Source organism: Diplotaxodon limnothrissa, unplaced genomic scaffold (assembly GCF_057381915.1).
Source record: "Diplotaxodon limnothrissa isolate DT_005_m unplaced genomic scaffold, D_limnothrissa_male_GT1.1 unmapped_scaffold_4, whole genome shotgun sequence".
Taxonomy (NCBI): domain Eukaryota; kingdom Metazoa; phylum Chordata; class Actinopteri; order Cichliformes; family Cichlidae; genus Diplotaxodon; species Diplotaxodon limnothrissa.
Window position 1 is genome coordinate 3,113,564 of NW_028188558.1, and position 23,576 is coordinate 3,137,139.

At 41.7% G+C, this 23,576-nt stretch overlaps 1 protein-coding gene across 4 annotated transcripts in view; it reads right to left on the reverse strand.

Moving 5' to 3' along the window:
- LOC146606895 (protein NLRC3-like) overlaps positions 1 to 23,576 on the reverse strand; it is a 597,012-nt gene that overhangs the window by 137,455 nt on the left and 435,981 nt on the right. Inside the window, exons 8-11 of one of the 4 annotated variants that reach the window (XM_085349307.1) lie at positions 22,610 to 22,783; positions 17,991 to 18,167; positions 14,812 to 14,991; positions 12,573 to 12,746 (exon numbers count right to left, since the gene is read on the reverse strand). In XM_085349307.1, coding sequence (XP_085205433.1) covers positions 12,573 to 12,746; positions 14,812 to 14,991; positions 17,991 to 18,167; positions 22,610 to 22,783 — 705 coding nt within the window. Of the gene's footprint in view, positions 1 to 7,990; positions 8,184 to 12,572; positions 12,747 to 14,811; positions 14,992 to 17,971; positions 18,168 to 22,609; positions 22,784 to 23,576 lie in introns of those variants that run through there. The other 3 variants (XM_085349315.1, XM_085349313.1, XM_085349321.1) reach the window with 3 other exon arrangements.

A 23,576-nucleotide genomic window follows, 5' to 3' on the forward strand; every position in this document is an offset into this window, starting at 1 on the left:
TCGCTTTTATAGCCGTGGTCTCTCATCTTGATTACACGAAGTAATTTACAATTACTACTCTGAAATATGAATTACATCTGTAATAATCACATACATGTAATAGAATGTTAATAGTACATTTCCCTTTTTTAGGAAATGACCTGTATGTATCTGTGTGACATCAATAAAAGGATCAAGTGCTGCATTATCTTTAGTTACATTGATGTTATTTATTTATGGTGAAACAGTGGTGGAATATCGCTGTTGCTTTCGTATGAATGACGCGGACATACCTGCGTGGCCGCGATCTAATCCTGTTTACATAAAGTAAACCTGCTCCCCAGCAGGTTTACGCTTACGGCTCTGTTGCTATGACAGCAAGTCCCGGATGAGCTTCGGGGAACCGACTGATCCAGGATCACGCGAAATCGTCAACAATCTAATCCGGCTAACCTACTTAGCGAGGTACGAAGAACGGGCCCCAGGACTGATCATTGTGTCCAAACAAACAGTCACCGCCTCCTTTCCTTCTGATGCTTCTGTAACTCACTGATATATAAACGTTTCCTCTCCACTCGACCTCCCAGTAACAGCGACCAGTCAGACCATTTCTACACAGCAGCTGAGGATAAACATCAAATCTGTCTGGATGATCAGGATATGACTGAACCTCCTCCACACGTGTCACCTTCCTGTTGTTGTCAGACAGTTGGAGCTTTGTGTTCACTGTGTTTGTGTCGATTGTGAGTTGACAGGAATCTGATGGAGAGAACAAACACAATCCAGCTGCAGTTATTGATCCATCATCTGTTCATTGATTGACACTTTGATGATGACTCCTGACATGATGAAGATGGTTGAATGTGTGCTGCTTTGTTTTCATGAATCCCATTAAAAACACACTTACACTTCCTCAGACCTGGTCTCAACCATCGGACTCCAGCAGGCTCCACCCTGAAAGGAGGAGGGGGGTCAGAGCAGCACAGTCAGCATGCACACATGGACATTACATGGCTCTCACACACACACTGTTACACACTGAGCTCAAAGCTCGGCTCCACTGTTTTATTCAAAGAAATCTACATTTATTTATCAGCACATTTAAAAACAGCTTGAGCCAAAGTGCTGCACAGAGTAGAGAGAAAATAGGAAACATACACAGTAATGACTATAAAGACTGGTCAGGATTGAAAGCTACAGAGTACAAATGTGTTTCCAACCGGCTTTTAAAAATGTCCAGTGTTGGTGACGACCTGATGTGAAGGGCGACTGTTCCAGAGTTTGGCTGCAGCCATCGATAAAGCTCACCTCTGTTTTTACGTCTAGTTCTGGTCAGAAGCTGCTTATCTGCAGACCTGAGGGCTCCACTTGGATTCTTTTGTTAAAGAGAGATAAGATGGAGCCAATCCATTCACAGATTTAAAGACAACCAGATCTGGAAGTGGATTCTACCACGTACTGGTAACCAGTGGAAAAAGCTGGTGATGGGTCGTCTAGCACAGACCCACCGCTGGAACCAGACAATTGATGAGGGAGAGAACTGTGACAGCGCCGTTCCTTCACTTGACCTCAGTCGCTCTCGTCTGCTCCCTCGTAACACTGCTCTTTATTGAGCTTACATGAATATGCACAAGTTCATTATGACGTCTTACACAGGTATGAACAAAGAGTACCAGTCTGTGCATAGTGTGTGTGTGTGTGTGTGTGTGTGTGTGTCTGTGTGTGTGTCTGTGTGTGTGTGTGTGTCTGTGTCTGTGTGTGTGTCTGTGTGTCTGTGTGTGTGTGTGTGTCTGTGTGTGTCTGTGTGTGTGTGTGTGTGTGTGTGTCTGTGTGTCTGTGTGTGTGTCTGTGTGTGTGTGAGTGTGTGTGTGTGTGTGTCTGTGTCTGTGCATAGTGTGTGTGTGTGTGTGTCTGTGTGTGTCTGTGCATAGTGTGTGTGTGTGTGTGTGTGTGTGTGTGAGTGTGTGTGTGTCTCTGTGTGTGTGTGTGTGTGTCTGTGTGTGTGTGTGTGTGTGTGTGTGTCTGTGTGTGTGTCTGTGTCTGTGTGTGTGTGTTCCAGATGTGACCCTGTGACCCCAAAGCTGGTGCTAAGAGTCCAGCGGTCCCCCTAACAAAGGGCTCTTATACTTAACCAGACACAGAGTAGGTGTCCTCCTACACCAGGGGTCTCAAACTCGCGGCCCGCGGGCCAATTGTGGCCCGCAGGACGATAGTTTTTGGCCCCACCTTAATATGAAAATGTAATGTTAGTTTGATAATGTATGACACTTTACAGTGTTGTGGGCGGAGCTGAATTAACCCACCAATCAGGGTGGGATATGGATCTCAGGGGATACCAGCCGGGCTTGATGCAAGCAGGGAAACATTTCTCAATGAGTCAAAGTTCCAGCAGCGTTGCCCTGGAGTGTTTCTTTCTTTCCTGTGCCTGGCTGGCTTCCTCCTTTCTATTGGGCAAACGCCGACATTCGCCCCAGCGCGCTGCGTTCACAACACTTCAAAAAAAGTTGTTTTTTTAAGTTGCTGCCCAGCGGGACATTATACGTATATAGATTTATACACACGTCAGTGGGATTTAAAGTTATTTTTCCACAGAGAGAGATCTCATATTAACTCTCACAGTGATGCGTAGGCGGCGGGATAAAAGAAAAGTCATGAACTCAATGCAGCCCAATTTAGTCTGCAGTCACATAGCGACACCTGTTCATCGGCAACAACAGTCCCCGGTAACCCGGACTAATTATAGGGTCGCACCGTAATTTGTGGCTCCATGTTTTTATTTGCATCACTGCGTTTGCATTGCAGCAAACATGAACATTACATATATTTCAATATAATGTAAAAGCAGTCAAAACAACTAACATCAGAAACAGCTGATGTTATTTGTTATATGTCACGGTGTCATTTCCGCTTCTTTCTCCTGTAACAACAGCCCGGCGCCGTGAGCAGTCGCCTTTTTTGCGCTCGCTATCCCTGCACTTTCTACCATCTGCAAACGCCACGGTGTTCGTGTCGTCATGAAAGACATGAACATCGAGCGTAAAAACAAAGGAGACTGCTACCGGCTTTTTATCTGCCGATCGCCGTGCTACGGTTGCAAGAAAAAGAAGCAGAAATGACGTTCTCTACGCGTTGAGACGTTCCCCGTCCGTCGGCTAAACGCTTGATTGAAACTTCAATGCGACAGTGACACCAAGTAGAATTATAAATGTCACATAGCCCCAAACATGTCTTTTTCAAAGCCTGCGGTGAAGAGAAAGGTTGGTGATGAGCACCGACAATTTCAGGAAAAGTGGGAAATGCAATATTTCTTTGTTGAGCACAGGGGCACCCCGACCTGTCTTATTTGCACAGAGAAAGTTGCGCTGCACAAGGAATACAATTTGAAACGTCATTACACAACTAGACATGCTGAGCTGGATGCAAAATACCAGGGAGACGAGAGAGCGAACCGGGTTGCCAGTCTTAAAACAGATCTACTGAGGCAGCAAGATTTCTCCAAGAAAGCAACCAAAGAGAATAATGCAGCAGTCGGAGCCACGTGGTTAGTGAGATGATTGCTAAAGCAGGGAAGCCATTCACAGAAGGTGCATTTGTCTAAAAGTGCATATTGCAGGCTGCAAATATAGTCTGTCCGGGAAAGAAAGGTCAGTTTAGCAACATCAGCCTTTCTGCCAACACCGCAGCAGATCGCATTTCTGACCTGTCAAGTGACATTTATGACCAACTGTGTGAGAAAGCCAAATGTTTCAGTGTATACTCAGTCGCTCTTGATGAGACCACAGACATCACCGACACTGCCCAGCTCCCAATGTATGTCCGTGGTGTTGATGACAGTTTTGAAGTGATGGAGGAGCTGCTCACAGTAATTCCAATGCATGGCCAGACCACCGCTCAGCAGATATTTACAAGCTGTGTGATGCCATTGAGAATGTTGGTTTGCCATGGAAGAGGTTTGTTGGAATAACAACAGATGGAGCGCCATCAATGACAGGGAGGAAACATGGACTGGTGGCACAAAACAAACTGGAAGAGGAAGGCGTGGAGGAGGCCATTGCTCTGCACTGCATCATCCATCAGCAGGTCCTTTGCAGCAAATGCCTGAAGTTTGACAATGTGATGTCTATTGTTGTGAAATGCATCAACCAAATCAGATCCAGGGGCTTAAAGCACCGAAGGTTCTGTGCTTTTTTAGAGGAAATGGAGTCAGAATATGGGGATGTGCTCGACTTCACTGAGGTACGTTGGCTCAGCAGGGGAAATGTATTAAAGAGACTTTTTGAGTTGAGAGCAGAAGTGAAGCCTTCATGGAGAAGGATGGAGTTAGTGTTCCTGTGCTAACTGATCCCAAATGGCTCATGGACTCAGCTTTTCTTGTTGATATGACACATGAGCTTAATGTACTGAACAAGACGTTACAAGGCCAGGGGCAACTTGTCAGTGCTGCCTATGACAACGTGAGAGCATTCTCCACAAAACTGGCGCTCTGGAAAGCTCAGCTCTCTCAGACAAACCTTTGCCATTTCCCAGCATGCAAGGCACTCGTGGATGCAGGCACACCATTCAGTGCTGACGAGTATGTTGATGTCATTTTGAGGCTACAGGAGGAATTTGATCACAGATTTGCTGACTTCAAGACACACAGAGCCACCTTTCACATTTTTGCGGACCCCTTCTCCTTTGATGTGCAAGATGCCCCTTCTGTGCTTCAAATGGAGCTCATTGAGCTGCAGTGCAACTCTGAACTCAAAGCAAAGTTCAGGGAGGTGAGTGGAAAAGCAGACAAGCTTGGACAATTTTTGAGAGACTTGAGCCCTAGTTTCCCTCGGCTTTCCCGAATGTTCAAGCGGACCATGTGCCTTTTTGGTAGCACATACTTGTGCCAAAAGCTCTTCTCCACTTTGAACTTCAATAAGTCCAAGTACAGGTCCAGACTTACGGATGATCAGCTTCAAGACATACTGAGGGTCGCAACTGCTTCCTCCCTCAGGCCAAATCTGGCTCGGCTATGCGAGAGGAAACGCTGCCAGGTCTCTAGCAGCAAGGAGTAGGCAAGAGAAGCCATGTTCAGAAGAACAGTTCATTTTCTACAGTGTTCCATTCATGTTCAGAAGAAGGTTATAGAACTGTTAATACAGACATTTCAATCTAAACACAGCAGATATAGAAGACTGAAAAAAACACACAAGTTCACTGACTAAAAACATCTTATTATTATTTTATTTATGTATTACAGATTGATTTATTTTCTTATTCATTCTTAATTTGTTTATTTATTTTTCATATTTTGTGTTAAAAAATAAAAATAAAGAGATTTGAGAAGATTGGAATTTTTTAACCATGCCTTTCTTGTGGAAAACCTAATGCGGCCCAGCCTCACCCAGACTCTGCCTGCAGCGGCCCCCAGCTAAATTGAGTTTGAGACCCCTGTCCTACACCATAAATCAGTAAGAGAGGGTACGACCTCTCTCATGGCCACAAATGGTGTGTGCATGCCAGAGCACTCTGGAAGGCACACAGAGTCTTTACAGACTACTCAGGATCAAACCTCTATCATTATGCAATCGATTATACAACTCTAAGCATATATGAGTAAATATTTCTAAGCATAAATGACAATCAACAATATAAACCTTACAGCTGGTTTTAATAACAGAGTTCATTTGTTTCTCAAACGAGAAAGAGCTATCGAGAAACACTCCTAAATCTTTAGTTCTGAACTTTTCCAGTGGGCCAAGGTCAACATTATTAGATAATGCTAATTCTTTTCCCTTACATTATAACAATGTGAGGAGTTAATGCTAAGTATACTGCCATTAGCGGCTAATTCTAATTAGGGGTGAATAATTATTAGTAGCTAATGCTAATATCGTTTTTTCTTCCCTTTTAACAATGTGAACAGCTAGTGCTAGGTAGGCTGATGCTAGCAGCTAATGCTAATTTGACGTGAATTAGCATTATATTAGTGAGGAGTTAATGCTAAGTAGGCTGCCATTAGTGGCTAATGCTAATTTTAGATGAAAAAGCATTAGCAGCTAATGCTCATATTGTTTTCCTTTGCTTTGTAAGAATGACAGCAGCTAATGATACGAAGTCTACCATTATTAACTATTGTTAATTTGATGTAAATTAGCATTATCCGATAATGGTAACCCTTTTCCCCTGCATTATAACGATGTCAGGAGTTAATGCTAACTAGGCTGCCATTAGGGGCTAACTCTAATTAGGTGAATAATTATTAGCAGCTAATGCTCATATATTTTTCCCTTCCCTTTTAACAATGTGAGCAGCTAATGCTAATTTGATGTGAATTAGCATTATATTAGTGAGCAGTTACTGCTAAGTAGGCTGCCATTATTAACTAATGCTACTTTGACGTGAATTAGCATTATGTGCTAATACTAATACTGTTTTCCCTTACTTTTTAACAATGTGAGCGGCTAATTCTAAGTACGCTCTTGTAAATAGCTAATTCTAATTCAGTGTGAATTAGCATTATTCAATAATGCTAAGACTGTTTTCTCTTACTTATTAAAAATGATAGTAGCTAATACTAATACTCTTTTCCGTTGGGTAACAACGATGTGAGGAGTTAATGCTAAGTAGGCTGCTTTTAGAGGCTTATTCTAATTAGGGCTGAATAATTATTAGTAGCTAATGCTAATACCGTTTTCTCTTTCCTTATAACAATATGAGCAGCTAATGCTAATTTGATGTGAATTAGCATTATATTAGTGAGCAGTTACTGCTAAGTAGGCTGCCATTATTAACTAATGCTACTTTGACGTGAATTAGCATTATGTGCTAATACTAATACTGTTTTCCCTTACTTTTTAACAATGTGAGCGGCTAATTCTAAGTACGCTCTTGTAAATAGCTAATTCTAATTCAGTGTGAATTAGCATTATTCAATAATGCTAAGACTGTTTTCTCTTACTTATTAAAAATGATAGTAGCTAATACTAATACTCTTTTCCGTTGGGTAACAACGATGTGAGGAGTTAATGCTAAGTAGGCTGCTTTTAGAGGCTTATTCTAATTAGGGCTGAATAATTATTAGTAGCTAATGCTAATACCGTTTTCTCTTTCCTTATAACAATATGAGCAGCTAATTCTAATTTGATGTGAATTAGCATTATATTAGTGAGGAGTTAATGCTAAGTAGGCTGCTTTTAGAGGCTTATTCTAATTAGGGCTGAATAATTATTAGTAGCTAATGCTAATACCGTTTTCTCTTTCCTTATAACAATATGAGCAGCTAATGCTAATTTGATGTGAATTAGCATTATATTAGTGAGGAGTTAATGCTAAGTAGGCTACCATTAGCAGCTAAAGCTAATTTGAGGTAAATAAGCATTAGTAGCTTATGGTAATACCCTTTTCTCTTGTGTTATAATGATGTGAGACGTTAATGCTAAATAGGCTTCCATGAGTGACTCCTTTCCCTTGCATTATAAAGATGTGAAGAGTTTATGCTAAGTAAGCTGCCATTAGCAGCTAATGCTAATACTGTTTTCCCTTTCTTTATACAACTTGAGCAGCTATTGCTAAGTAGGCCACTTTTCTCTGCTAAGGATTTGTGTGACCATGATGGAAACTCTGATAAGCTAATGCTGCTAAGCTAATGCTGTTTATGGGCCCTGTTAGAATCAATATTTCATTCTCATTCTGTTGTTTGAGAACAATAACAGAAAAATGTGCACTTGAGAACAAATTTATTGTGAATTCAGCTGTGAATGTAGAGCTTGTCATTATTTTAGCTTCCATTTCCAAATGTTAGCTGACACTTTATTAGGTACACTGGTATCTATATCAGGTACACCTGTGACCTAAATGTTCCTGCAAACAGACTCCTTGGAGACCCCTACATAAATATCCATGAACTATCCAGCTAGACTAGTGTGTCTGTCCCTGAAAATATTCCTGCATGTGTGATTGTTCATGTGTCATCTGCAGGAAACAAACAGGAAGTGAAGGAAAGACACAGGAAATGTTTCCAGCTCTTCCTCCTCTATCAGATTTTCTCTCCATACCTGAGAGTGTCCAGTCTCCAGCCTGGATCCTTCAGTCCAGCCGAGAGCAGCTTCATTCCTGAGGGACCTGGATGATTGTAGCTCAGGTCCAGCTCTCTCAGATGGGAGGGGTTGGAGCTCAGAGCTGAGGCCAGAGAAGTACAGCCTTCCTCTGTGATCAGACAGCCTGACAGACTGCAAACACACAAAACAACAATCTATCTGTCAACAGTTGTTTTCTCTTTGTCACAATAACATCTATCCATCCATTGTAACTTTATTTATAAGTGACAATACCCAACAGACAACAACAGTCATCTGAAGCTGTTTAACAGTGTAAGGTAACCGCCACCAGTGTGAGCAGCACTTGGTGATGGTGGGAAGAAGAACTCCCTTTGACACAAAGATCCTCCCAGTGAAAACAGGCTCCAGGAGGAGCATCTACCATGACTGGTTGCAGGGTGAGGGGAAAGGGAAGAGATGAGCTCAGAGAGACAAGAACAAAACAGAGAGACAAAAGTTAAGGACATGCAGTAGTGACATATAAAAGCATCAGGAGTGAAAAGAGGGGAGAAGAGAGCAGAGCATCATGGGAAGTCCACCAACAGCCTGAGCCTATAGCAGCATAACTAAGGGATGGTTCAGGGTCACCTGATCCAGCTCGAACTATAAGCTTTATCAAAAAGGAAAGTTTGAAGCTGATCTTCAAAGTAGAGAGGGTGTCTGTCTCCTGAACTCAAACTGGGAGCTGCTTCCACACCCAGTCCAACATAGCCAGGCTTTCTTTGCTGCTTTGACAAAACCTCAAATCCCAGTCAGAGATGATGAGCATCATCACAGTGATGATCATTTCTCTGTAACCCAGGCTTTCTGCTTCAGGATCTGTGCACGCTCACAGAACAAGGAGACCTTTAAACATCATTTCACTAAATGGATGGACTGAGCTCAGCCTACAGATGAACTGGTGCCAGAGATCATAAAGAACATCAAACAGTCAAATTCAACACTTTTAATGGAAATATGAGATTAATGCTGCAGACAATCATGAAGCTGCTGAATTCATGAACATCAAGAATGCAGCGAGTGGTAAAATAAAGATTTGACCTCAGTGTGCTCAGTGTTCCTGTCTATTCCTAACATATTCCTAACATGATAGCTGCACTTTAGAGCTCTAAAACTGGAACTGACACATGTTTAAACTCTACATGTTACTCAGTACATTCAGTTCTGACACTCGCCCACAGTCCAACAAAGGAAACATGGAGATCACATCAGTTTGTCATCAAAGTCTAATTATTAGGGCAACTTAACCTGTTATAATCTGGTTAACTCGTTAATTGATTAACGTCAGCAATTATTTTAATCACAGTTTTTAAAATCATGATTATTGTGAAAGTGCTCACTGGCTCTGAATATAAAAGCCATGGGTCACAGGAGGGATGTTGATCAGTGCTGGCTTGAAATGGGCGTCATTATGCGTCTCAGCCAATGGGAGCATTGAGGGTGGGCCTAATACTACTGCAGCGCTCACATGACCCAGGACAGAAAGAAAGGGGCGGGGACAGAAACATGGAGACAGGTACAGATCTTTGACATGTTCATTTTAAACTGTTCCAGGAGGCAGTGTTGATACAACTAAAGTTATCTGTTGTTGAAGAAGTCGGTCTGAGGAACGTTCTTAGGATCAACAAATGACGGCATGTATGAGCCTCAAGACGCAGCATCACAAGAAGAACACATGAGCTGTAGAAAAAGGAGAGACTACGAAAGCCACGGCGTTACAACGTGAACCAGCTGTTGGTCTCTCTGGAGACTACTGGGCGTGGCTGTGTAACCATGGTTACCTGGGAGTTACAGAAACGTGCAGAACATGTGATTCATGTTGCACAGCAGTGGGACATTTGAAATACAGTCAGCACACTCAGTACAGATAGTGCATCAAATATGATGCTGCTGCCAGACGTCTGCCTTTGAACACGTCCCTGCATCGCGCACAACACCAAGGTTGCCATGGCAATCACAGCTGACAGGGACAAAGTGCACAGCTGGAAGCCTGCAGGTATATTTAACATGATGTATTTCTCAGTGTCCTGTCGGTGTGTGAGAGACAAACAGCCTCTGTATGTGTGTGTAAATACAGCATGAATATGTAGAGGACATGTTTGTGGATATAAGTAAATGAAAGCTCTGCGTCATTTGAATCTTCTTGTTTCTGTTGCAGGTCTGTGACTGAACTTCTGGGAGGAGAAACGTTGGTTTCATGCTCTGTGATTCTGTGTTTTGTCATCTCTCTCAGGTGATGGAGAGCTCAGATGATGACCCCGCCTACGTGGTCAAATTCAAGTCTACATTCAGAACAGACCTGGAGACACGCAAGCAAAATGCCAACATTGTATATGTGAAAACTGCTGCTGGAGCCAGATTCAAGGAGCTCAAGTGTTTACCCAGATCTTACTGAACTCACTGCAGGAACAGAGGGTTGTTGGAGGGAAACCTGTGGAAGCAACAACATCCGAGCCACCAGAGAAGAAGTTGGCCCTGTTGGTGCTTCATCAGAGTGTGAACAGGAGGAAGACTCAGCTGAGAACAGTGTGGTGGATACAGAGCAGAGCCCACCATCAGTACAGAGGCCTGTCCATTAGAGTGCTGCTCCAACATGCAGCACATGTACTTGGCCACAGCTGCAACATCTGTACCTGTGAAAGCTTCTTCTCTGTTGCTGCTCATATTGTGCAGAAGAAGAGAGTTTCTTTATCATCAGAAAATGTCAATGAGCTTGTGAGTCTTAGCAGCTGGCTCGGTGCAGAGGAGGAAGAACATGTCAGTCAGAGGAAGATAAATGCAGTTCATGTTGTCAACTCAACCTGGACTGTTGAAAGAGTTTTTCTTTGTCTTGTTTCTGACTGAGATTCTCCAAAGGAAATCCAGCACAAACACACACTTCACACACTCAAAGTCCTGCACAGTAAATGAGCTGATGAGCGTTTGTGCTGCTGCCTGATAACAGAACAATAGTTCTGCTGCTTCCTGTTCTGGAAACACACATTTATAAATGTTCACTTGCTGTTGATCAAAGGTATGTTGGTGGCTCTGGACACTGAGGGAACTTTGTAAAAAACTAGATCAAATGTTAACGTCCTGGCAGAGGCAAAGAACTTTGATTTGATATTTGATTAGATTCATGTTTCAGCTCAGACTGACAGAAATATTTGAACTGCTGCTGTGTTAAAGGGAACACTGCTGTTAGAAAGCACCTGATCTGTTTCTGCACACTGAATGTTGCACTTCTCATACTGCAGTACTATTAAAATAAGTACACAATGCACTACTGATGAGCAAACCATGTGGCCAAACACTTTAAGAGACAGACTGGGATCATACCATTATGTGAAAGAGGACATGTCCCATAGACAGCAAGGGTAGTGGTAGAGACCAGTACACAGAGAAATGGGAGCTGTACTGAAATGCAAGCGTGTCAGGAAAGAGTGAAAAGGCAAAATGAGCAGCATCTGGCTGCATTTCAGTGATATTGGAGACCACAAAGCTGAGTGCAACATTTATACAGGAGATATACAGGAGACGCTGAGAGCAGAACTGATAAAATTAGGAGCTGGCTAAAGTCAGACCCATTTTTATTTCCACCCATTTTCCATTGTGGAGGACAAAAGGTTTCAAACTGGTCCAGGTCTTAAACCTCACGTGTTCTTCCTAATAGCAGTAAATGGATAAAAATAAGGCTTTTATGAAAACACTGAATAAAACTTGCTGCCTTTAAAGAGACTAAATGTACAGTTCAGTATTGAATACTACATAAAATAAACTATATATAAAGTGTGTCTGAATGGCAGAGATGCAGAAATATGTGCATGTAGCACAGAGCCACGGCTCAGTGTCTGAATGAGTCTCACAGACCTGAATGTGCTGTTGAAGCCATTTATAATTATAACGTAATTCTTTACTCGTTTGATCTGCTCCTTACCACAAGCCACCAGACGTAGAAGGTTTTGGACTTTTAACTATATTTTCTGAAGTTTTACAACTTTTCTTACTGTTAAAAACCTCGTTATGGCCATTCATGCTGTACAAAGTAATTAGACATGTGTGGTATCTACAGAAACGTCAGAATCTCAGCTAAAAGTTCACAAAACCATCTCAACAACCACCAAACAGCTGAAACAGCAGGTGAACAGATCACACAAAAAAGATGTAAACACAAATCCCCCTGATCATCTGTTTTTTAAACATGAAGCGTCGTTTTGGACGTTCATTTACTGCTGGTTCAGTGAATTTTGGTTGGACAGTGATGAAACCTGCAGCCTCAGAATCTGTGAGAAGTCTGCTTTCAGCTCGCAACAGCATTGTTGTGTTGTGTGGATCCACCTCTGCAAACTCATCACTGTTTCACCATCATGTTTCTACTCAGACAATAACAAAGGAAGCAGTTCCCAGGAACTACTTCCTGTCTTGTTAACATAAGAGTATGTTGCCCTTCAAAACACCTCCACTTCTCCTCTTATTAGAGGACTGCCTTATTATTAATCTGCTAATTCTGTCAGTTGATGAAAGAAAAATGCTTGATCTCACCTGAGAGTTTCCAGTGTACAGCGTGGACTCTTCAGTCCTTCAGACAGAAGCTTCACGCCTGAATCCTTCAGGTTGATGTTACTCAGGTCCAGCTGTCTCAGATTAGAGGTCTGAGAGCTGAGACCTGAGGCCAGAGCTTCACAGCTTCTCTCTGACAGGTCACAGTGACTCAGTCTGAAAAATAACAGATAAACAATTACAAAAATAAAACACTTCTGTTGAAGCGTAATGAGATACTATTATATTTAGCAATATTTCATCTTGTTTTGTCAGGAAACTGAGCACTGATGCAGAGCAACATGTGGAGAGAATCAGAGGAGAAGAAGTGAAGAGAGAACAGCAGTAAAACAACACTGAATTGTTCAGTGTGCTTTTGATATCAACAGAATGTGTCAAATTTCTTTATTTTGTATTTGTTTTAGTAGAATTGATGATTATCACTTAGATAACAACCACAGGCCAGGTCTAAATTGCACTTTGGTGACAGTTACACCCAGAAATATTTCAGAAACGTGGACAATTTGTGCTCCATTGTATTCAGTATTGAACAAACTGAGTACCGATGACCACTTAATATTTTTGATATTTTATTTGAGTTGTTCCACCTGATCTGTGTTAACTAGAATAAACATTTAAAAGCTAAAGCTATGATCACATATGTACTTACAGAGCTTTGTTGGAGGCTTTGACCACTGGCAGCAGCCTCAGAAGAGCCTTTTTAAAGGCTCATGTTCTCACTTAGATCATTTATTTCTACTTACATTTCATTCTGGGAAAAATGGGGATTACTTTGGAAACAGGAAGTATTTTCCCCAATAAGCAGCCCTGGATTAGTAAATCACTCCAACATGTTCTCAGGCAGAAGAAGCTGTCTTGTTATGAGGGAGAGAAGAAAAGCAGCTAAAATCAGGTGTAAAAGTAAAGCAGAGGATGAGCTGAATAAAGGACACTCAAGGCTGGCTTGGAAAGGAATGAAGTCCATGTTGGGGATGCAGAACAAGGAGCAAAGATGAATGTGATGCTGAATCAGCAGAAGACTTGGACTCATATAATTCCAGCTTTGATATCATTGATTTCAATGAAGAGCTTTGTGATTGTAGCAAAGGGCTGGTAGCTCTGAGAGTCCCACTGATGAGGCGTTTGTGAAGATTCGCAGTCATCTAAAGATCTTAGAAAAAAAGGCATCTGGACTTCTTTAAGTTCTTTGAAGACGTTTCACCTTTCACCTCTCATCCAAGAAGCTTCTTTATTTCTAGTGTCAAATGGTGGAGAGTCCCAGATTAGCCTGTGTACAAACAGACTTCAGCCATATGAGAGTGAGTGTGAGTGAATGAGAGCACACACAGGACACTCTGATCTCTGAATGTGTGTGACGCAGTGAAAAAGAGGATTGTACTGGATATACTGTGACTGACAAACAGAGTTTAAAGAGAAAGGTGTTTGGATTAAAATGGATTATGCTAAAGTGAACGTGCTAATGAAATCTGAACTGACTGAAATGTGAAGTGAAGATAATTCAGATGTAAAAGAGAGAGAAACTGATAATAAGGTGGGGCTGGAGATCAGTGAAGGGCATGTAAACACCTGATTGGTTGACTAGATATCAGATCGACAGTTTCACAGTTTTCCCTGTGGATTATAACTTTAAGAAGATGTGACATTCATCAAGGAATCCTGCTCTCCGGATTATTTCCATGAACACTGAGCTGGATCACATCTACAGTGCTGGAAGTGCCCGTCTCACCACCAACCTCTCTGTGCACATTCACTTTTTAACCCTTTGTGAGACACTAAAGGTGTAAATCTGAGTATTTATCTATGTTAGTGCAAACACCTCTAATAGGTTGGTTTAGTCTTTCCAAGTCATATCTTCCCTTAGATCTGCGGTCCAGGCTCCTAAAATCATCCTAGTTTAACAAGCACTACAATCTAGAGGAGAGCTGCACTAACAGGTGTGACTGATGAGATCTGACCTGCAAGGATACTCATGTTTATGTGTATCAGGACAAGCAGGGAAGACCTGGACATGAACTCTGTCAGGCTGCCTGAGTCCTCTCACCCACATCAGCTCAGAACTCTGCATTATCTACTGAGTCAGACTCAGAGGATCATGGATCAGAAGTTCTACAAAGAGTAGAACCAGACTTCCTGTATAGAGGTGTGTGGGCCTACTGATCCACAGTGTCAGCACAACTTTCACATCATATTCATCTCAGCACAACTAAAACATGTGACTGACCTCAGAGTTTTAAATCGGCATCGTGGATTCTCCAGAAGAACACACAGCTGCTTCACTCCTGAATCCTGCAAGTTGTTGCAGTCTACACTCAGGTCCAGCACTCTGGGATACGAGGGGTTGGACTTCAGTGCTGCTGCCAGATAATCACAGCTGATCTCTGACAAACCACAGTCCTTCAATCTGAATAAAAAATGAAAGATGTAAGTTTATTAGACAAAGTGTGAGCTTGAAATCATTCAGTGTTTCATCATCTGTTCAGAGCTGAAGAAGGTTCAGAATGTAGAAGTTTAGAAAATGGAAACTCCAAACAGCTGAAGCCAACAGGAAGCAGCTTCAAACAAACACAACAAGAGAAAAAACTCTGAATGTTTCACATTAAAGTCGTACATTTCTCATAAAAACAGGAAAAAGACTTGAAAAAGTCGTGTTTTTCCTTCCAGGAACAACAAGGCTTCACTTTTAAAGGTGAAGTGTGACAGAAATGGACATATTTGAAGTCCAACACCTTTTTCCAGTCACATTATTAAAGCAGACAAACTACAAGCTCATTTTCATTCCAACAAGTCATCTTCTGACCTGGACTAACAACACTGGTCTCTATGTGCAGCTGGCTGTGAGACCAGTGCTCAGGGAGCGTCTACAAAGTGCAACACTGAAAGAACATCACACACTAATTTGCTTCCAGCACTTTCACACAAACATCTACTGTCATTATTGTCACCAAAATCTGTGGATCCTTTATTGCAAATTCAAATGGGATCAAATAGTCAGACAGAAGAGGATTATGAGGAAATATGATGAAATGTTGTGTATTAGCAGCAAGTTATTGAATCATTTTCCTCAGAAACCAAACAAAATGATTGACAAACATGTTTTTACAAACTCAGTGTTGGACTTGGATCAGCAGGATAAGCTGATGTTTAAAGGCATTTGAGTCTCGCTGTATGAGAGTCCAGTTATTACTCAATATTTATGGATGATGTTCTTTCAGTGTTGCACTTTGTAGATGCTCCCTGAGCCTCACAGCCAGCTGCACATGGACCAGCTGACATTACCCAGCATTAGAGGCGGCTGTAAAAAAATGGATTTTCCTATTTAAATGGTTTTAATTTGAATAAAGCGATGTTGATTCATTCAATCCTGAATCGATTTTTCATATAAATGTATTTTGCCAGAATCTCAGGTTAAAGCTCCCAAAAGTATTTCAACAACAAGCAAACAGATAAAACAGTAAATGAGAGCAGCTAAACACACAAAGATGGAAAGTTTGCTGACGACACCGTCGTGGTGGGCCTGATCTCTGATAACAACGAGACGGCCTACCTGAAGGAGATTAGGAATCTGGAGAACTGGTGCCAGAGGAACAACCTCCTTCTAAACGTCAGTAAGACAAAGGAGCTGATAGTGGACTTCAGCACTAAGCAGGAGAGGAACTACCAGACCCCCGTCATCAATGAGTGCCCAGTGGAGAGAGTGGACAGCTTCAAATACCTCGGAGTTCACATCACGCAGGACCTGTCATGGTCCTGTCACATCAACTCCGTGGTGAAAAAGGCCCGTCAGCGTCTCTACCACCTCAGACGCTTGAGAGACTTCCAACTGCCCTCCAAGGTGCTCAGGAACTTTTACTCCTGCACCATAGAGAGCATCCTGACGGGAAACATCTTAACCTGGTTCGGGAACAGCACCATGCAGGACAGACGAGCTCTACAGAGGGTTGTGCGATCAGCTGAGCGCACCATCCGCTCCGAGCTCCCTGACCTGCACTCAATCTACAGCAGGCGGTGCTGGACCAAGGCCAGGAAGATCGTGAAGGACCTCAGCCATCCCAACAACAGACTGTTCTCTCTGCTGAGGTCAGGAAAGCGATTCCGCTCCCTGAAGACCAACACAGAGAGACTGAGGAGGAGCTTCTTCCCGCAGGCGATACGGTCTCTCAATCACACCACCACACAGTACTGACCCACACATATGGTTCTTACACACACACTGGACTTTCTGGACTTTGTTTTCACTTCATCACTTAAATCACTGCTGCTGTTATTGTGTATATATTTATTTATACTTCTTGTGTATTTTGTTCATACATTCTTATATAGTTCTATATTGTGTATTTTGTTGTACAGTTATTTCATTTTTAACCTTAATTTATATTTTATTCCTTCCTAGTTAAATTTACCCTTTTTAATTTTTCATATTTATTTCCTATCTTATTCATAGCCTTTTCCTTTTTTGTTCTCTTTAGGTCATGAGCAGTTGTCCAAGCATTTCACTACATATCGTACTGTGTATGACTGTGTACGTGACAAATAAAATTTGAATTGAATTTGAAACACAGAGCGTGGATCGTTCACTCGACGGCACGTACACGGACACGCCGTCGGGGCTGAAAGTGGACAGCTCACAGATCCTGAAGCTGCAGGTTTCATCTGTCTCCAACCAAAACTGACTGAACCAGCAGCAGAAGATGATCCAAACTCTGCTTTACGTTTGATGAACATCGTCATGAATTCTCTCTGACTTTGACGTTTACTTCCTGCACAGCTCGCTCTCTCTCAGTGTACTTCAAGAACAGTTTACCTTCAAAAATCTGTTTCCTGCATTATTCACTGCTTATTACGCACCAGTCTGCTGTTGTGTCCACTGCTGTCGGCCTCCGAAAACAAAGCCTCATTTCTGCTGTTCAATACTGAAGAAATTTAAACCTTTTAAAATGATGACAGATTACAAACTCTCAGCTGTGTCTGTAATCAAACCTCTGTAACTTTGCTTCACTTCAGCAGCATCAGGTCATGTTCACATGTTGATTCATGGTTTGCTTCAGTTTTTGATTGACTGCAGAATATTTTGAAGGTTATCTGCTATAAAAAGCCAGAAGAGGAAAATCTGCTTCATGTGTTTCTGTTTGATCCTCAGTGACTTTGACACAAAGGCCTCTGCTGTGATGATCACACCTCTGATCAAGTCTCACAGTGTCAGCTTTGTTTTTATACATATGGATATGTGCTGATAAATGATCAGAATTATAATATTTCCCACTGTCTGCTGTGTGCCGTGACCTTTGACCTGCTAAAGACAGTCAGCTGTGGATTATTCATTGTTGTGTCTGATACTTAGAACTGTGAGGAAGAAGCTACACATCCTATTCATCTCAGCACAACTAAAACATGCTGACTGACCTCAGAGTTTCAAGTCCACATCCTGGACTCTCCAGGAAACCACACAGATGCTTCACTCCTGGATCCTGCAGGTTGTTATTGTTACTCAGGTCCAGCTCTCTCAGATGGGAGGGGTTGGACTTCAGTGCTGCTGCCAGATAATCACAGCTGATCTCTGACAAATCACAGTCCTTCAATCTGAATAAAAAATGAAAGATGTAAGTTTATTAGACAAAGTATGAGCTTGAAATCATTCAGTGTTTCATCATCTGTTCAGAGCTGAAGAAGGTTCAGAATGTAGAAGTTTAGAAAATGGAAACTCCAAACAGCTGAAGCCAACAGGAAGCAGCTTCAAACAAGAGAAAAAAATGAATTTTTCACATTGAAGTCGTACATTTATCATAAAGTTGTCAAGTTTTGCCGTGTGAAATAAAAAAAACTGAACAGGAATCCTCAGAGTTGAACCCTCTGCACAGAGGTTCAGGTTCCTCTTCAGGTCCCAAAGTGCAGAACAACAAGGTTTCAAACAGCTTCGTTCCAGCAGCATCAGCCACAGAAATGCAGAGATAATTCTTTGGATCTCTTGGTTGTGTTGTATGATGCTGTGTTTGCATATCTGGTGTCTGTGTTGCTTTGTGAGGACGGATCATTTACTGCAGCTCCAGATAAACAGAGCTGGACCTGAACCTGGTAGCTTCACTTAGAAGACACTTGTGACGGGAACGTCAGGTCAAAAAAGTGCCCCTCCGACAGCCAAACCCATCTGTTCTCTGATTGGATAGTTACATTTGTGATTGACATGACATTGACCAATCAGATGAAAGGAAGAAAAATAGGGTCAAAATTCGTACTTGTAACTTGCAGGGGTTTTTTTGGCTAAGTCCACACACAAATCTTTTTTTTTTTTTTTTTTTTTTTTTTTTTTTTTTTTACACACACACAAATCTTTTTTACACATACAAATTTTTTTCACACACACACAAATCTTTTTTACACATACAAATCCTGATTTACAAGTACAAAATATTTATGACCACATTTTGAGCCCATACAAATGTTCTGCAGACGAGTCCATGCGCTCACAACAAAGCTCAGTGTGGACGACGCTGTGCGCGCTCCAATGCTGATTGGTTAGAAAGTGGGCGGGAACAGGGAAGAGAGCGACAGCAGTGTTCAGCACAAACACGAAGGATCAAAGAAGAAGAACATGACAAGCTCAGATGGAGGCTGCAGTGGACACTTTTCATTGTTTTAACATTCGCTTTCACATCAGCTTCACCAACAACAGCACAAGCAGAGCAGCCCACTGACTGAGTGGCCGTGACGGCGCCCCCTGGTGACTGTAAACCACTACAACATGTAGACGGCCGTCTGCTGCTCATTTCTTTGCCACCATCACAGGAGCTCTTTATCATGTTCTACACTCTCATTGGTTCTTTGTGTGCTTGTTTTTTACAACAGTAGTCATTGTGATTGTTCAAAGAAGACAATCAGCTGTGACTAAATGTAGCTCCTACAGCAGTGATTGGAATAACTACTGAAGCTAATCCAGTATCAAAGCTCAGGAATCAGCAGCTCCCACCTCGTTTTCTTTGAACAACTATTTTTAGCTGCTGTGTTTTTGTGTTTCTGCGGACCTCAGACATCCTGCTGCTCTGGAGAACTGAAGCTCTAAAGGCTTCAGCCTTTATCTCCAAGAAACAAAGCTGATCATGGAGACCCAGCAGGTCAGCTGATCTGTGGACAGCACCAGCATCTTTAAGTAAGTCTGAGAGGTGAGCAGTCTTTGGAAGCCTTTACTGTCTGATAGTCTCAGAGCAGGATTTGGATCATTATTTGGCTTTTCTTCTATTATTATGTTTAGTTTCTGCTTCACAGATATTCTCTGAGATGTTCTCTGAAATGTTTCCCACTGTTGGACAAACTTTCACAGTTTCTTCATAAAGGAGATCTCCTGTGCAGTCCATCTGTGATAATATGTTAAACACTGAATTATGATTCATATCTGAATGTACTGACTGTTAATTATTGATGAGAACATAATCAGTAAATATAAATATGTTTGAGTTTGGCTTTGATGAATCAGAATAAAAGTAATAAAATAATGATTTTAGAGACAGGCCGAACTCAGGCCAGCTGACAGCCTGTGTACAAACAGACTTCAGCCATATGAGAGTGAGTGTGAGTGAATGAGAGCACACACAGGACACTCTGATCTCTGAATGTGTGTGACGCAGTGAAAAAGAGGATTGTACTGGATATACTGTGACTGACAAACAGAGTTTAAAGAGAAAGGTGTTTGGATTAAAATGGATTATGCTAAAGTGAACGCGCTAATGAAATCTGAACTGACTGAAATGTGAAGTGAAGATAATTCAGATGTAAAAGAGAGAGAAACTGATAATAAGGTGGGGCTGGAGATCAGTGAAGGGCATGTAAACACCTGATTGGTTGACTAGATATCAGATCGACAGTTTCACAGTTTTCCCTGTGGATTATAACTTTAAGAAGATGTGACATTCATCAAGGAATCCTGCTCTCCGGATTATTTCCATGAACACTGAGCTGGAACACATCTACAGTGCTGGAAGTGCCCGTCTCACCACCAACCTCTCTGTGCACATTCACTTTTCAACCCTTTGTGAGACACTAAAGGTGTAAATCTGAGTATTAATCTATGTTAGTGCGAACACCTCTAATAGGTTGGTTTAGTCTTTCCAAGTCATATCTTCCCTTAGATCTGCGGTCCAGGCTCCTAAAATCATCCTAGTTTAACAAACACTACAATCTAGAGGAGAGCTGCACGAACAGGTGTGACTGATGAGATCTGACCTGCAAGGATACTCATGTTTATGTATATCAGGACAAGCAGGGAAGACCTGGACATGAACTCTGTCAGGCTGCCTGAGTCCTCTCACCCACATCAGCTCATCAACTCTAAACAGGAATGAGCAGCTCATTTCAAAATAAAAGGTTGGAATTGTAAAGAAAACAAACAGAGCTCATAAACTGAAACTGATTTCATTTTTTCAGCTGGAACATTTTAGTTGTTCCTTTTTCAATACATACATACATACATAATTATATTTACAGTAAGTCTTATCATTCCCCTTTTCCCTGCCAGTCACCGCCAATGTTCCCTCTAATGTTTCATGTGTCTGAGCGAACACACAAACTCCCTGAGCGTCCCTTGGACCACTGTGAGCAACAGCAGACGTGTGCACTGTGGTCACGCCAGCATCTTATCCATCCAAGTTACATGGTTTATTAAAGTAATCAAATTACGGCATTTACATTTATGTTAGACTACTTTTAATTAACTGCTTTAGCCCACTTACAATGAAAATTAAAAACAACCTTGTTCATGACCTGTAGCATGTTAACACTATATGAAGTAAAAATAACTTGAACTCCAATTTTGAAAACACAACTTTATTTTTTCTATTCTTATAAAGCTCTGACTTGTATTATGAGTCTGTGGTCTGGGAGAGAGTCTGTAACTCTGTCTGCAAAATACAGGATATAATGACCAATGTTGGGCAATTAATTATATAGTTACTTCTTCAAAAAAGTAACTGAGTTTTGCAAACAACAAAGTTTGTTGCAATAAATACTGAATACTATCGTTGTTATAAAAAACGATAGTATTCAGGAAGAAAACCAAACATTGCAGATATTTTATCATAACTCTGGTTTTACGTGGCCGATCAACACAACTTAAAAACTTGTATAAAGTCCACACTTTGTCCATCAACATGCAGCTACCAACCCAAATGGTGAGGTGGTGGTTAGTTCTTACTGTTGTTTATGATCCCCTACATTATCCTACATTCAAATATATTCTCCAGCTACAATAGTGTTTGTGTTCCTAAAAGGATTTCATGAATGTGTTATTGTTCATGTCACATCTGTATGAAACAAAGAGGAAGTGAGGTTTATCCTTCATGATCACAAACTGTTCCAGCATGTAAACCTGAGATCTGTGTGGAGCAGCTGACCTGTACGATGTGCTCAACACAAACATTATTTACCATCAGTTACTGTGTGACTGAACCACGTGGGTGTATGAAACATCGCTTTCAGTTTTAATAGCACATGGCAACATTCAGACGTGAATCTATACAGTAACACTTTGATTTGTTACAGTGAGGAGACTGTTGAAGGAACGATGAGGGGAAACTGTAACAGCAGCAACAGAAACCAGGAGACAAAGCTGAGGTCTGGGTTCCTCTATGCTACACACAGCCTCCTGCTCCTGGACTTTAGTAAACACATAAATATCTCCAAGTACACTTACTTTAGAAACTCTATTAAACTCATTACAAGTTTACTTCAGCTTTAAATTACTCACAACATCAGCACACATGAGTAAACAAAGTAACTCACAGCTACTGTTCAAGTTTAGTCATCTTTAATACAAATATACCTCATTATTATGAATCTCACAGCTACCTGCTCATTGAACTGAACTATAATTCTGTTTGACCATTAAAACAAAATATGTGACTGTAAAAAAATGTTCAGACAGTAATTAAGAATCTCCTAAGCAATCCAAAGACAAAGAAAAGTTCACCTGCCAATTCTATAAAGCTTGGTTGTTTATACAATAATATCATTTAATGATATGTTTGGATCCTGACCTGAGAGTTTCCAGTGTACAATGTGGACTCTGCAGTGCAGCAGACAGAAGCTTTACTCCTGAATCCCGCAGGTCATTGTTACTCAGGTCCAGCTCTTTCAGACTAGAGGACTGGGAGTTGAGAACTGAGGACAGAGCATCACAGCTTCTCTCTGAGAGGTTACAGCCACTCAGTCTGGAAGAAAACAAACAAACAATTAAATCAGTCAAATGAAACATTTTTAATGCCAGCATGCAATACAATTATTGGTTAACTAAATAGCTTCATTAAAACACAACTCTTCTTCTATAGCAGCACTTACTCCTTGCAAGCTCCACCTGCTCCACCATCTGAGTCAGAAGACATGAAAACAAACTGTAAATCTAGTAGAAACATGATTGGAAATCTTCTCAGATCCATTTGTACATTTAGAGCCTGATCCTGAAATATAGCAGCACGGACATTCACAGCAGCAAAGGGTTCTTGCTGATCTGAGCTGGCTTGGCCCTGGCTTATTGACGATTAAAGAAAGCGGAACCAGCTGTTCAAACCCCCACAAGGCTGCCCGCTGTGACTGAAACAATGAGACGGGTCGTGAGTTCTCAAAATGGGCTCATTGAACGCAGAACGGATAAGATCTTGAAGAAGCTCATGGTGGTCATGAGTTCTCAGACTTTGCTCTTTGAGCGCAAAACCAATAACCTCTCGGAGAAGCTCGTGGCTCTCCAACGGGAGATTGAGAGACGAGTGACGGACTGTTAGATCAGCTGTGAAATTGACATGCAGTTGTTCACACCAAAGAAAGCCACCATCAATTCATGCGGCTAACATACCGGTGCCAGTTGTGGTCTCAAGGCTGGAGCTGAACATAACAAATCTCACCCTGATAACAGACGGTGTTTAGACTGTTCCTTCCCATCCTAAGCATGCTTATCCCCTCCCGGTGCAGACGGTGGGTCGAGGGGACCAGCGCAAATGCTGCAGGCCC